The 12105-nt window shown below is 45.1% G+C and overlaps 1 protein-coding gene across 1 annotated transcript in view; it reads left to right on the plus strand.

Annotated features, from left to right (window-relative positions):
• cacna1ba (calcium channel, voltage-dependent, N type, alpha 1B subunit, a) overlaps window positions 1-12105 on the plus strand; it is a 153757-nt gene that overhangs the window by 95332 nt on the left and 46320 nt on the right. Inside the window, exons 19-25 of the mRNA XM_072703813.1 lie at window positions 1147-1209; window positions 5902-6687; window positions 6775-6989; window positions 7475-7601; window positions 9700-9829; window positions 10570-10629; window positions 11322-11428. Of these exons, the coding sequence (XP_072559914.1) occupies window positions 1147-1209; window positions 5902-6687; window positions 6775-6989; window positions 7475-7601; window positions 9700-9829; window positions 10570-10629; window positions 11322-11428 (1488 nt within the window). The remainder of the gene's footprint in view (window positions 1-1146; window positions 1210-5901; window positions 6688-6774; window positions 6990-7474; window positions 7602-9699; window positions 9830-10569; window positions 10630-11321; window positions 11429-12105) is intronic.

Raw genomic sequence — 12105 nt, forward strand, 5'->3', positions numbered from 1 at the left:
TCAAGTGGATGGCAACATGCATCTGTGTCATTTACCTGGGGAAGAGATGGTACCAGGATGCACTATGGGAAGCAGCCAAGCTGGTGGAGACAGTGTGATGCTCTGGGCAATGTTCTGCGGGGAATCCTTAGGTCCCGGCATTCATATAGAGGTTACTTTGACATGTACCTCCTACCTAAACATTGTTGTAGACCAAGTACACCCCTTCATGGCAATGGTATTTCCCAATGGCATTGGCCTCTTTCAGCAGGATAATGAACCATGCAGAAATTGTCTAGGAATGGTTTGAGGAACATGAGATTAAGGTGTTGACTTGACCTCCAAATTCCCCAGATCTCAGTCAGATTGAGCATCTGTAGCATGTGCTGGACAAACAAGCCTGATCCATGGAGGCTCCACCTCACAGCTTACAGGACTTAAAGGATCTGCTGCTAATGTCTTTATGCCAAATAGCACAGGACACCTTCTGAGGTCTTGTGGAGTCCATACCTCAACAAGTCAGGGCTGATTTGACGGAACCTACACAATGTTAGGCAGGTTATTTTAATGTTATGGCTGATCGACGTGTGATGTCAAAAATGTGAGATGTATTTCATGGGTGATGGTACTGGTATTTTATACAATGAATTGTTAATATTTGGAAATCATTGTAAAAAGCTCCGGTTGATGACTTTTTAAACCTTTTTGTGCTGATGACATTATAAAGAAGGACATCTTTCCTGGTATAATGTTTGCTTAAAAACTCAATTTCATTCAAGTACAGTTCTTATAGTTTGTGATGCCTCTGTAGTTAATGAAGATGGATTTTTTTTACTTTTCACTAAAGGATCTGAAATACTAAATGTTATATTTCCAGACTACAAAGCTGTGTTTGTTTATTTCAAGGTACTGCCCCAACTCACGACCTGTCACACATCTTTGTTGGTTTTTGTTTAAAACACTTCTTTCCGGTTGACTTTGTGATGGCTGTCCTGTCTGGCGTAATGTAGTGATGCATTTTGTTTTGTGAGTGTTTAGAGTTTGAAGTCTTGACCCTAAGAGGGGCCTCTAAGACCGTCTCATGACGGCAGAGCCAGACGGGCGGCATTCTGCACATGCCCGCGCAAACGTCTCCTTCTCTCCCATCTTTTGTTTCTGCATGTGCAGTTTTGTAAAGCAAACTCGAGGTGCAGCCCCTCACAGCTCACCCGTCTCCAGCATCCCCTCACCGTGAGTCCTTGCTCCCGTTACGATACTCTTCTCTGCTGAGCCTTCCATGTCCTGACGCTCGCTTCTCCGGCTCTGGCATTCTCCGTGTCTTCGTCACCCTTCCTGTCAGCTGGGCTGTAATGTCCACTCCACGGTCTACGGGTGAACATGGCCTTCAGCCTTCCATACACGGCCACGCCGATACACACATGCCATCTTTGTCCCTTATGTCCCAGCTGTGTTTGTGCCAGGTCTGCTGGATGTGTCTCCTTCATCACGCACATGTTGTTGGCCTGCCCAGTATGCTCTTCCTCATTTACCCCCTCCCCCCACCACCCCACAATTCCTCACATTTATCTCAGAATCTCTATGCCAGCTGCCTGCTCCTTTCCTCAGGCACTGTATCATAAATCCAACAATCTGCCAATACGCTTGGCTCCTTTTGCTCTAAGGTTCACTGTGCCAGACTCTGGCCTGGGTGCCTCTGCCCGCCTCTGAGTGCCAGTGGCACCAACGTCGCTCACTGTTTAGTGACTCAGCATTTTCCTCTGCAGTTTCTGATGCTGACCGACCTGCAAAGTATTATAGATGCCGATTAGTCTTTGGAGCTTAGAAAGTTAATTGGTGTTAGTGACCCAAAATGATCCCAGGAGTACGCCTACTTCATTGAAACGCTTCGCTGTAAGCATTCCAAGTTTTACAGCTAGAAGAGACATTTTCGTGTCAATTGATTCCCCTTACAGATTATACAGGTGAAACAATCAAATAGATGAACCCAGTGTGACATATCGGGACATTGTGGTTGGCACCGTGTAGCGTAGTATAACCAAACTCCAACCTGCACTGTGGGGACAGTTTTAGGCATAACCCTGACTTGTCGAATTTGCACATTTTCTTCAGGTGTCATATACAGTATCAATAGTATTGCAATTTCAGGTGCACAGGAAAATAAAACTAGTTTTTGTCTCCAGTTTTCCCAACTGATTTGGCTACTGTCTGTTTGATTTAGCTGCTGCGGAATCAGTAAAAAGCGATTCGATGAAGGGGATGGAATTGCAGGGCTTCTAAGGGAGATAAATGGGGCAGAACGTAGCTGGATTTTCAAACGCGAGTCAGGGGATGAACATAAAAAGCCACACAGCAGGACAGGTTCACAGCATCTGCGCTGCTGGCTTCCCTCTCATGAGCTCTGTGTGCTTGTGGAGCATCTCGTCATGTGGAACATGAGGAACATTGTATGTGCGACTCGCACTGAAACCACATCCATTCAGCCGTGTTCTTCAGATGTTCGGTCTGCTCCATTCCTTTCATTCTTTCCTGTTCAATTTTCTACCCACAAAAATGTGTCATAGACAGCAAGCTTAACTCTGTGCTGGTACATCTGAGTAATTGTCCTCCAGTACTACCATATGCTTGGCATATTTTCAAAACCATAAATATTGGGCTGGAGTAAAATCTTGGCACATCAGTGTTTGGCTATAGGGATGTGCAGTGTGTGGCAGGAATACACATCTTATGACCCGCAAAGCCCCACCCCTTTACTCTCTGTAAGACTTCCACCCCCTGCACTCATTAAATCCATGCATTCACTCCCGCCCTTTCGCAACATATGAAACAGTCCAAAGGCAGTACTATGCAATAGTGTTAGGTAGTCAATGAAAATTTTGAAAGCTATTTATCTGCGTATTAATGTGTCTGGTATCAAAACAGCTAAGCTAACACACTTTATCACATAATGTCATAGTTTTACATCAACTTGAAGATCATTTAGACATAATGCTCTTTGACTGCCTAAGACTTTTGCACATTACTACATATTTTACATGTTAATGGGTTAGCCTTAGATTGCCAAACATATTTAAAAGGCCTGTAGTTACCTCTCACAGAGCACATGGCACAGAATCTAAGGCTGCTGTCTGACCTGTGACCTGCGCTTGGGCCTGGTAGAGGTGACAGGTGTGGCCTTGCTGCCTTTCTGTCCCCCCTCTGTGGTCTTTTGATTGAGGCCTCTACTGCAGTGTCTCCCAATCCGGTCCTCAGGGACCTACATTCGGTCCATGTTTTTGCTCCCTCCCAGCTCCCGGTAGGGAGCAAAAATGTGGACTGTCTGTGGGTTCCCGAGGGAAACACTGCTCTACTGTAAATCCAGTTACAGACAGATTCTCTTAGGTTGGAGTACTGATGATTGCCAGCTGTGCAATACCAACATCTGGGTATGTTTCCGTGGTCCGACCTGCCTTTTACTCTCCATCCCGGTGGATTTATTTCCATATAATTGTGTGTTTTTGTGTCGTGTACCTCACCCCCTCTATCTCTGTCTGTTGTTGTCTGCCATCATACTGTTTGGCTATATGCCTTATCTGACTGTTGTGTTGTTTAGCAGCTCCTACCTGTTTCTTTATGTTTGTCTTTACCACATTTTGTTATCCTGTATGTATTTTAGGAGTTTTGTCTGCTCCCCTGCCCGCCACATCTTGAGGTACAGGTACAGTTTAGGATTTCATGGTGGTCACAGTATGGTCATTACATTACCATCGTGCGTGCATTGTTTTAGATATGTGCTTATACATTTTTTGATGACGTCTCCTAACTACCCTTAATTTCTTGGGGCAGAATGAACCAGAAATTGCCTCTCCTATCTGATTTGTGTCCTTCATTTCCACTAAAGTGGTACAGTATCCTCCAGGACTTTAGCCTCTTTTGGTTCCACCTTGGATTAATGAGAGCCACTGTAGTTTATGAGTTTGTCCTGTGCTTTGATGTTTGTGTAGAACTGTAGATCAGCAAGGCAATGACAGAGATCCAGGACTGAAAGTGGCATCCATAAATGCTCATCCAGGAGCCTGAAGGTTTTTGATTTCCATGGTATATTTAATTGACAGAAAGAATCGCATTTATAGCACGGGGGCCGAGTGACAGCTTTTAGGAATGATAGATTTTTGGTAACGTTAAGAAATTTGTCGAAAAGGAAAACATAATGGGCCCTCGTCTGACTGTTGGGGTCAGTGTTTCAATAATCAAACGTGCCCTTGTACGTCAAGTAGCAAGAAGCACACCACTGAGCCAAGTATACCGACCCACTGTCTCAGACTAACCCCCATGCATCTGTCCCCCCACCCCCCCCATTGCTTATCAAAGGTGTTCATTCACAAAATGCATTTTGAGGAGCGTTGGTAAGGTAGTGAAGAAATTTATAACAAAAGTGATGCTGACAGAAGAAGCATTCTAAGACTTCCTACTAGCCAATTAAGTAGATGTCAATAGATGTTATTAATTGTATTCCGTGTTAAATAGTCAGATTCTTCTGATAAAAATTATCTAAAAAAATAATCTGTTACACAAGAAATCAATACTAATGCAACTAATGCTTAGTTCTGCAGTCCTGTTCTAAGTATGAAGTAAATTAAAAATTTATGCCAATGCAAAAGTCACCTTAATATAGTTACTATCAGAGAACCATAGAAATGGCTGTTAAAATTCAGTCCCATAACCCAGTCTTATTGGCACACCGTCCTGTCCATAAATATGTACTTTGTCAGTAAAAAAACAATTTAATTAATTTTTATATAGCGCCTTTAACAAAATAGTTGCCCCGAGGCATTTAAAAACAGTGTTAAATAGTGCAGAGGTTTGTACCTAGTGAAAAATGCTAATGATTTTACTGTTTGTAAACCAGGGCTATTCAACTCAGGCCCTCGATTCCAAATCCAGCCCTTACTTTCAGTTCTCCCAGGTAGTTAGTTTAATAATTACTGATTCTGATTGGTCAGAGGCTTCACACCTGGTTCACAGGTGAAGGAAGGCTGGAAAATCAGCAGGGCTCGGCCCTTGATGACCGTGATTTGAATAACCCTGTTGTAAACCATACCTGATATAAAGTCCCAAAATACCTTGACGTACATGAAGTTTGGAAAACTAGCCTGTCTTCCCGAAAGGGATGCACTATTTTGAATCCAGAAATATAGGTAGTAGGGAAACCCCGGCTCCTGAGAGTGCCGTTAACAGCCCTTATAAAAGTTGAGTCTGTTGAAGAACCATGGTTCATGCGTATGAGGTTATGAGCTTAGCTGTGGTCTAGCATGACGAAGAAGGGAACCACGTAAATGTGGCTCTTATCAGAAAGCATGGATTACATGTGGTAAGTTACTATCTTCAGGCAGTACTGAGCATGATGCAAGAAGAGCAGGGTGCAGATTCACCATGGTAAACTTTTTATGGGCCATCCATGAAGACCATCTTTTCTCGTTGCTGACATGTACGAGTACTGGGGCTCAGTAGGGGGTAAGGAGTTGACCCCAACCCCAACCCCAACCCCAACCCTCGACCCAAGCATTGCTGGCAGAATTTTTATTCATGTTTCATTCAAAATCAAAGTTACTTTGACACTGAATTTAAAAAATTTGCTAAATATAAGAAAAATGTTTGATAAATATCTGTCATTTAGTTTTTTTCCCAGACTAATCAATGAATTATGAACCATTAAATGATTTAAGATGAAAGAATAATTACATTGAAAATGGTTGGGCAAAGTTTGTCTTATTATCCCAATGATGTTTGAAAATCTAGCCGCTCTTGGTAAAAGCTGGTCTTGCATGGATGTAGGTGTGGTGTTTCATAACAGTCCATCCACCCGAATGAGTCGAGGCTGTGCTGACGGGCTGCCGCTCCCTCCGCTGACCGGGCCTCTCCTTCCCTCCGCCCGTCATCCTCCAGCAAGGAGCAGCATAAGTCTCTGAAGACGATGTCAGTGTGGGAGCAGCGGGCATCGCAGCTGCGCAGACACAACCTGCGCGCCAGCAGCGAGGCCCTGTACAACGAGCTAGACCCTGAGGAGCAGCTGCGCATTTCCTCCGCCCTGCACATCCGGCCGGACATGAAGACACATCTGGACCGGCCTCTCGTGGTGGAGCCACATGGCGGTGCCGTGGAGCAGCAGGGAAGTGGGGAAAAGGGCGAGGGAGGCACTGCCGAAGATGGGCCGACGCCCAGCGAGGCCCCGGTCCACCCGCGGAGACACTACCGGCACCGTGAGAGGCCGGCGGACGAGGCCAATGAGAACGGGGAGCCGGGCAACGGCCGAGAAGGTCGACACCATGTCCACCACAGCCGCAGCAAAGACCACGACGGCTGCCGAGGCAAAGAGGGTAAGGGAGAGAGGAGCCGCAGCCGGGAGGGGGGCAGGAGGCACCACCACCAGGCTTTGGCGGATGAGACGGGGGGCACGGGGGAGAAGGAGCAGCGGCGCCGCCATGGCCGCCACCACCACAAGGAGGGCAACGGCACCGTCAACAACGGGGAGAAGAGCGAACGCAGGGCTCGACACAAGGAGGGCTCGCGCTCCGCAAACCGTGAGGGGGAGAGAGGGGCTGGGGGCAACCGAGGCGAGAACGGGGGCAACGGGGAGCGCAGACGGCATAAGCCCCGTCCACCGAAGAGTCCATCTGCCCTGGAGGGGGATGTGCACAAGGAGAGAGAAGATAACAGGGTCCCTGGGCTCCGGTAAGACGGGCATGTGGCGGAATGAAACACTTCTACGCACTTAGTGTCAAAAGTGTATGGGCTCTAATAAAATGTTCTGTTTGACAGGGAAAAACAGACAGACATGGAAGGAGACTGGCTGGCCATCACACCCCAGCCATCCCAGCCGCCCGCTGCTGGTCAGAGGTGGGCAGGAGAAAAGGGGGAGGATTCGGACAACCAGAGGAACATCAAGAGGACAGGGCAGATGGGCGTGGGCCCGAACGCGGTCCACATCCCCGTCACCGTCACCTCCCCACCAGGAGAGACCCTTGCCATATCCAGTTAGTAATAACCAAGAAATTGTGGGGATAGGGTGCTTTGATGTTTCAGCTCTCCGGGTATAAATTTGCCCCGTAGAAGTATATTTTATCATATTGTGATATATGCTTGAATGAACATACTAAATTTTAGAACTGAGTAGAATAATAATGGACTTTTGCATGCTGTTATCTCAAAGAAATATTAGCATATTGTTTGGGTGACCCCTTTATGGATGGTGTCCATGTGTTTACAAGATGGACAGAAGTCCCAGAAAAGGTCATATTTATTAAAAGTGAATCATTGTTTGTGCAGTTGATCTTTTTAATGACCAGTGTCTTATGCTCACAAAAGGATTATTATTGTAAATATGATTTCATATATTGCCATTAATACTTAAACATAAATTCCAACACTATAGTCAAAAGGTAAATGAGGTTGAAAGTTGCAGCCCTCAGGCTTGCCGACAGTGAGGCATGACTGATGTGTCTGTTCCTCTCTGCTGCAGTGAACAACTCTGACTGTGAGACCATGCCAATGAACGAAGAGAAGAAGAACCTGGAGGATCTGACAAAGAACGGGCCTAAGCCCATCCTGCCCTACAGTTCCATGTTTGTGTTCGGACAGTCCAACCCGTGAGTGTTTGCATGGTGCAGTGTTTGAGGGAATACTAGAGGAATAACCCTGAAGGGATCCTACCGGAGTTATATGGCATTGAAAATGTACAATATTTACATTTTTACATATTAGGAGACACTTTGTCCAAAGTGATGTACAAGCAAGGCAAAGAGCACATTGCAAACATTCAATCTGTCAAGGAGTCAACTAGGCATAAGTGCAGCTATGCTAAGGTTCCAGTGAACGCCCAGGTAAGTGTAAGCAGGAGCTACACAACAGCCTCTAACAAAGCAAGGACCTAGCAAGACTATTCAAGAACCAGAATTGCGACATAAGAATATCCCGAGAAGGTAAAGGCATTATCATTAGTATAGAAACTTATGGAACAGATGGATGTTGAGGTGTTTCTTGAAGGTGGAGAGGGAGTCTGATTCCAAGATGCGGTTCAGTAGCTCATTCCACCATCAAGGAAACAAACCAAACCATCTGGAGTGACACTTCTCTTTGGTTTGCATTGGTTTGTTGACCGAGGGGGTGAGATGGGATGTAGGTCTTCAGAGGTCTTTTGATGAAGATGGGCGCCTGTCCATCGATGGTCCTATAAGTCAGCACCACAGACTTCATCTTGGTATGAGCGCCAATATGGAGCCAGTGAAGAGAGACAAGGAGGGGTGTGACGTGAGAACATTTAGGCTGAATGAATATCAGATAAGCTGCTGTGTTTTGAATCATCTGCAGTGGTCTGATAGCTCAGATTGGTTGACTTGGAATAGCCTGTTTATATTTAGGGGTTGGACGATGTAACTGAAACACTTGGTTTTTGACCCCAATACTTTATTAGTATGGCTCCTTTTGCAGCCAATACAACATCAGTTTGTCTTGCGAATGACAGATACACGTCCTGGACAGTAGCTAGAGGGATTCCTAGCAGGAGCCTTTCTCCTTGCCGAACAGTGACCAGGTCACTATGTGGTGCTGATGTAGGAAAACTCGCTCCTCCAAAACACCCCAAAGTGGCTTAATGATATTCAGACCTGCTGACTTTGCAGGCCATTGGAGATTCAATTTCACTTTCATGTTCATCACACTAATCTGTCACCAGTCTTGCTGTGTGTTGGTACATTATCATCATGATGCACAGCACCACCTTCAAGGTACAATGTTTGAACCACTGGGTGAACATGACTCTTAAGAAAGATTCAGTGGTCCTTGGCAGTGATGCACCCATCTAGAACAAGTAGTGGGCCTAGGGAATGCCATGCTATTGCAGCCCAGACCATCACTGATCTACCACAGTGCTGCACTCTGGGTTTGCAGCATTCTGGGTGATGAGCCTCGTTGGGGCTTCTGCACACCGTAACTCTCCCAGATGTGGGAAAGACAGTGAAGGTGGACTCATCAGAGAACAATACATGTTTCACATTGTCCACAGCCTAAGATTTGCGCTGCTGGCAACATTGAAACTGACGTTTACCATTGGCACAAGTGACCAAAGGTTTGGTATAGTAGCCATGAATATTCATCCTGTGAAGCTCCCAAAGAACAGTTTTGGTGGAAACAGGAGAGTCAAGACACACTTTTAATTCTGCAGTGAGTTGGCCAGCTGTGGTTCTATGATTTTTGGATACAATCCAGGTACCTGGACATCCATCTCAGACGGCTTCCTCTCGTATCCATATTTACTCCTATTGGATGTGGACCGTCCGTATTAGTATTCTGACATTGCCCTGGATACCGTGGCTCTCGATTCCTCGCAAAGACTTTCTGTCCTGGTCACAGACACGCCAACAATTTGTCCACTTTTGAACTCCGGTATGACTCCATTATGTTGTGTGGATTGCAGTGTTTTATGTACAGCTGTGCTATTGCTTTGCTAATTCAGCCTTCACGCTCTTACTCATGTAATATACAATCACTGAAAATTCGCCACCACGCATATATAGGCGTGAAGCCTCAAACACTATTTTGGGCAGTGTTTCACGGCGCCACAGTGGTTAGCACTATTGCCTCACAACACATGTGGCTGCTTTTGGGTGTTGGTCTGTATGGTTTTGTTTGGCCAGCGACTCATTTGTCCTGGGGAAATAAGCAGACGCCATTTGTCTCAACACACAGGGTGCGCCGTCTCTGCCACTACATCGTGAGCCTGCGCTACTTTGAGATGTGCATCCTTGTGGTGATCGCAATGAGCAGCATCGCCCTGGCAGCGGAGGACCCCGTTCACGCCAACGCGCCGCGCAACAATGTGAGTCCTGCACTGCTTTGGTCCTGCAGTCATTTACTAGGTCAGATAGGAAGGAATATAGTTTCAAACTGCGGCCCGACAGCAAGCGCAAGGCTGCAAACTGCAATATGTCATGACTCACGACACGAAACTGAACACACCGGCAGATAATCCTGCTTGTTATGATGGGAGAGGGGACCGAATCAACCTGAGTTTTCTTATGTGATGGCCACACCTTCAAGTCGTAGCAGTTAAAGAAAATGAAAACTATATCTGTCTGTAAAAGTGTGTTAATGTACAGTTAGTGTCATATCTAAACTTCTCCTGAAATCATCCCGCTATTTACAGCAGCCACCCAATATAGCTGTGTATTTTCTTACCATGACCCCTAGCACACTATGTGTGGCTAGTCAACGCCCCACGGGCTTTGTAAACTAGTTTAATCAATTAATTAAGTTGAGCTGGTGGTGAAACTTAACAGATACACGGAACGGCTGAGGCGCCCATGAGGAGAGGTTTGGGAACTGAAGCCGTGTTCATCTAGCCGTCCAACTAGATATCAGTAACGTTTTGGAGAAGTGAGGATATTCTTTTTAGTTTCTATTGTGTTACTCTAAATTTGCATACATTGTAATGATAAATTGTCATTCTTGTCCCGAGCAAATGTGCACTTGCTACCCAGATAAAGAGCTTTAAATATTTCCTTTGACTGTCTAAGACTTTTGCACAGTACTGTACATGCATTTTTTCCCCTTCCTTAGGTGCTGAAGTATTTAGATTACGTCTTCACAGGTGTGTTTACGTTTGAGATGGTGATCAAGGTAAGACTAAGCTGAGTCATGATCTGAGCCTTTACATGCCTAAAAATATGGTAAACTTAGATCACGTTCCAACATCCTAAAATATATAAACAACCAGCCACAAGGAATGTACTTTGTTGACATCTTTAACATATATATAAAATGTAGCTAATTTAAATGTAGTCTGGTGAATTGCTCACATAGAAATATGCTATACTTCAGTTTTAGTTCTTGAATTAAACATGCGGATTAATTCCCAGAGAGTCTGTGGGTTAATTAACATTCACTCTAGTATAGCTTCATAAGTCTTACATGACTCAGTCCAGAACCCGAAAAGTGTACTTGATCTGTAGGTGTCTACTTGGGATGCTTCTCCATATGCGTACTTGACTGTACTTGTGTTCTCATGTACCGGTTTCACATCAGTTGCAATACTAAGAACAGAAACACGGAGGACGGTGAAAATCCCCGGATGTCATTCTTACCCCACCCCAAATATTAAGGATACGTCGGTTGCATCCTCACCAAATGAGACCAATCCCATGATTCATTGCATCCCAAGTTTGTTTTTGGGAGGCAAGTTAGCCAGACCACTCTTGCTAAGACCACAAGTACAATCTTTGCGTTCTTGATATTGAGAAGCACTCTTGGTCTCAGTTTGCTGCCCCCCCCTCCCCCGCTGAGCCCCCACCGCTGACTCTCCTCTCTCCCAGATGGTTGACTTGGGCTTACTGCTTCATCCGGGCTCCTACTTCCGGGACCTGTGGAACATCCTCGATTTCATTGTGGTTAGCGGAGCTCTTGTGGCATTCGCATTTTCGTAAGTACTGTGGAAGCCTTTTCTTTTTCTTGTGTGGGTGTTTCTTCAAAGTGTTCAGCTTTTCAGAGTAATCAATGCTGCATTTGTGTTAATTATCTCAGTGGGTCTGTAAATGCATTTTCCCCCCGAAGTATAGCTTAATTTTTGACGATGTACTTTATAACCTTGAAAATTCTCTAGTGACAGCTATAGTCTGGCTTTTTGAACCGGTCTTGTAAAACTAATAGTCACATTGAAATGTAAGAGAACTCCTTCATAGTAAAATATCCTTTTATGTCACTGGTGTTGTTGAAACTACATAAATCCATGTAGGAATGTTATTTTTGTGTCATCACTGAGACACAGTAGAAATGATTGAGTTATATAGTGGAACAGAAATGCCGGACTTCCAGGGTTTCTTAAATTCTCCGTTCATAAAATTGCTGTTTAAATGACGGATGTTGAAACTATTTCACTAAATGAGTAAACGGCTCCCCATGTTTCCGTGCCTTCCTGGAAAAGTGCAGTCCATCTGAGCAAAAGTATTCAATGCAGCTGTTTATTCCCCTGACCGGAGAACTGAAACACATGCTATGTGCTTAATTAAGTAAAATCACAATCACAAATTCACAACCCCTCGCCTCTCTGTAACGATGAAAAGGAGGAATCTGTGACGTGTCTCCCACAGGAAACTCTTT

This window comes from Paramormyrops kingsleyae, chromosome 2 (assembly GCF_048594095.1).
Source record: "Paramormyrops kingsleyae isolate MSU_618 chromosome 2, PKINGS_0.4, whole genome shotgun sequence".
In the NCBI taxonomy this organism is placed as follows: domain Eukaryota; kingdom Metazoa; phylum Chordata; class Actinopteri; order Osteoglossiformes; family Mormyridae; genus Paramormyrops; species Paramormyrops kingsleyae.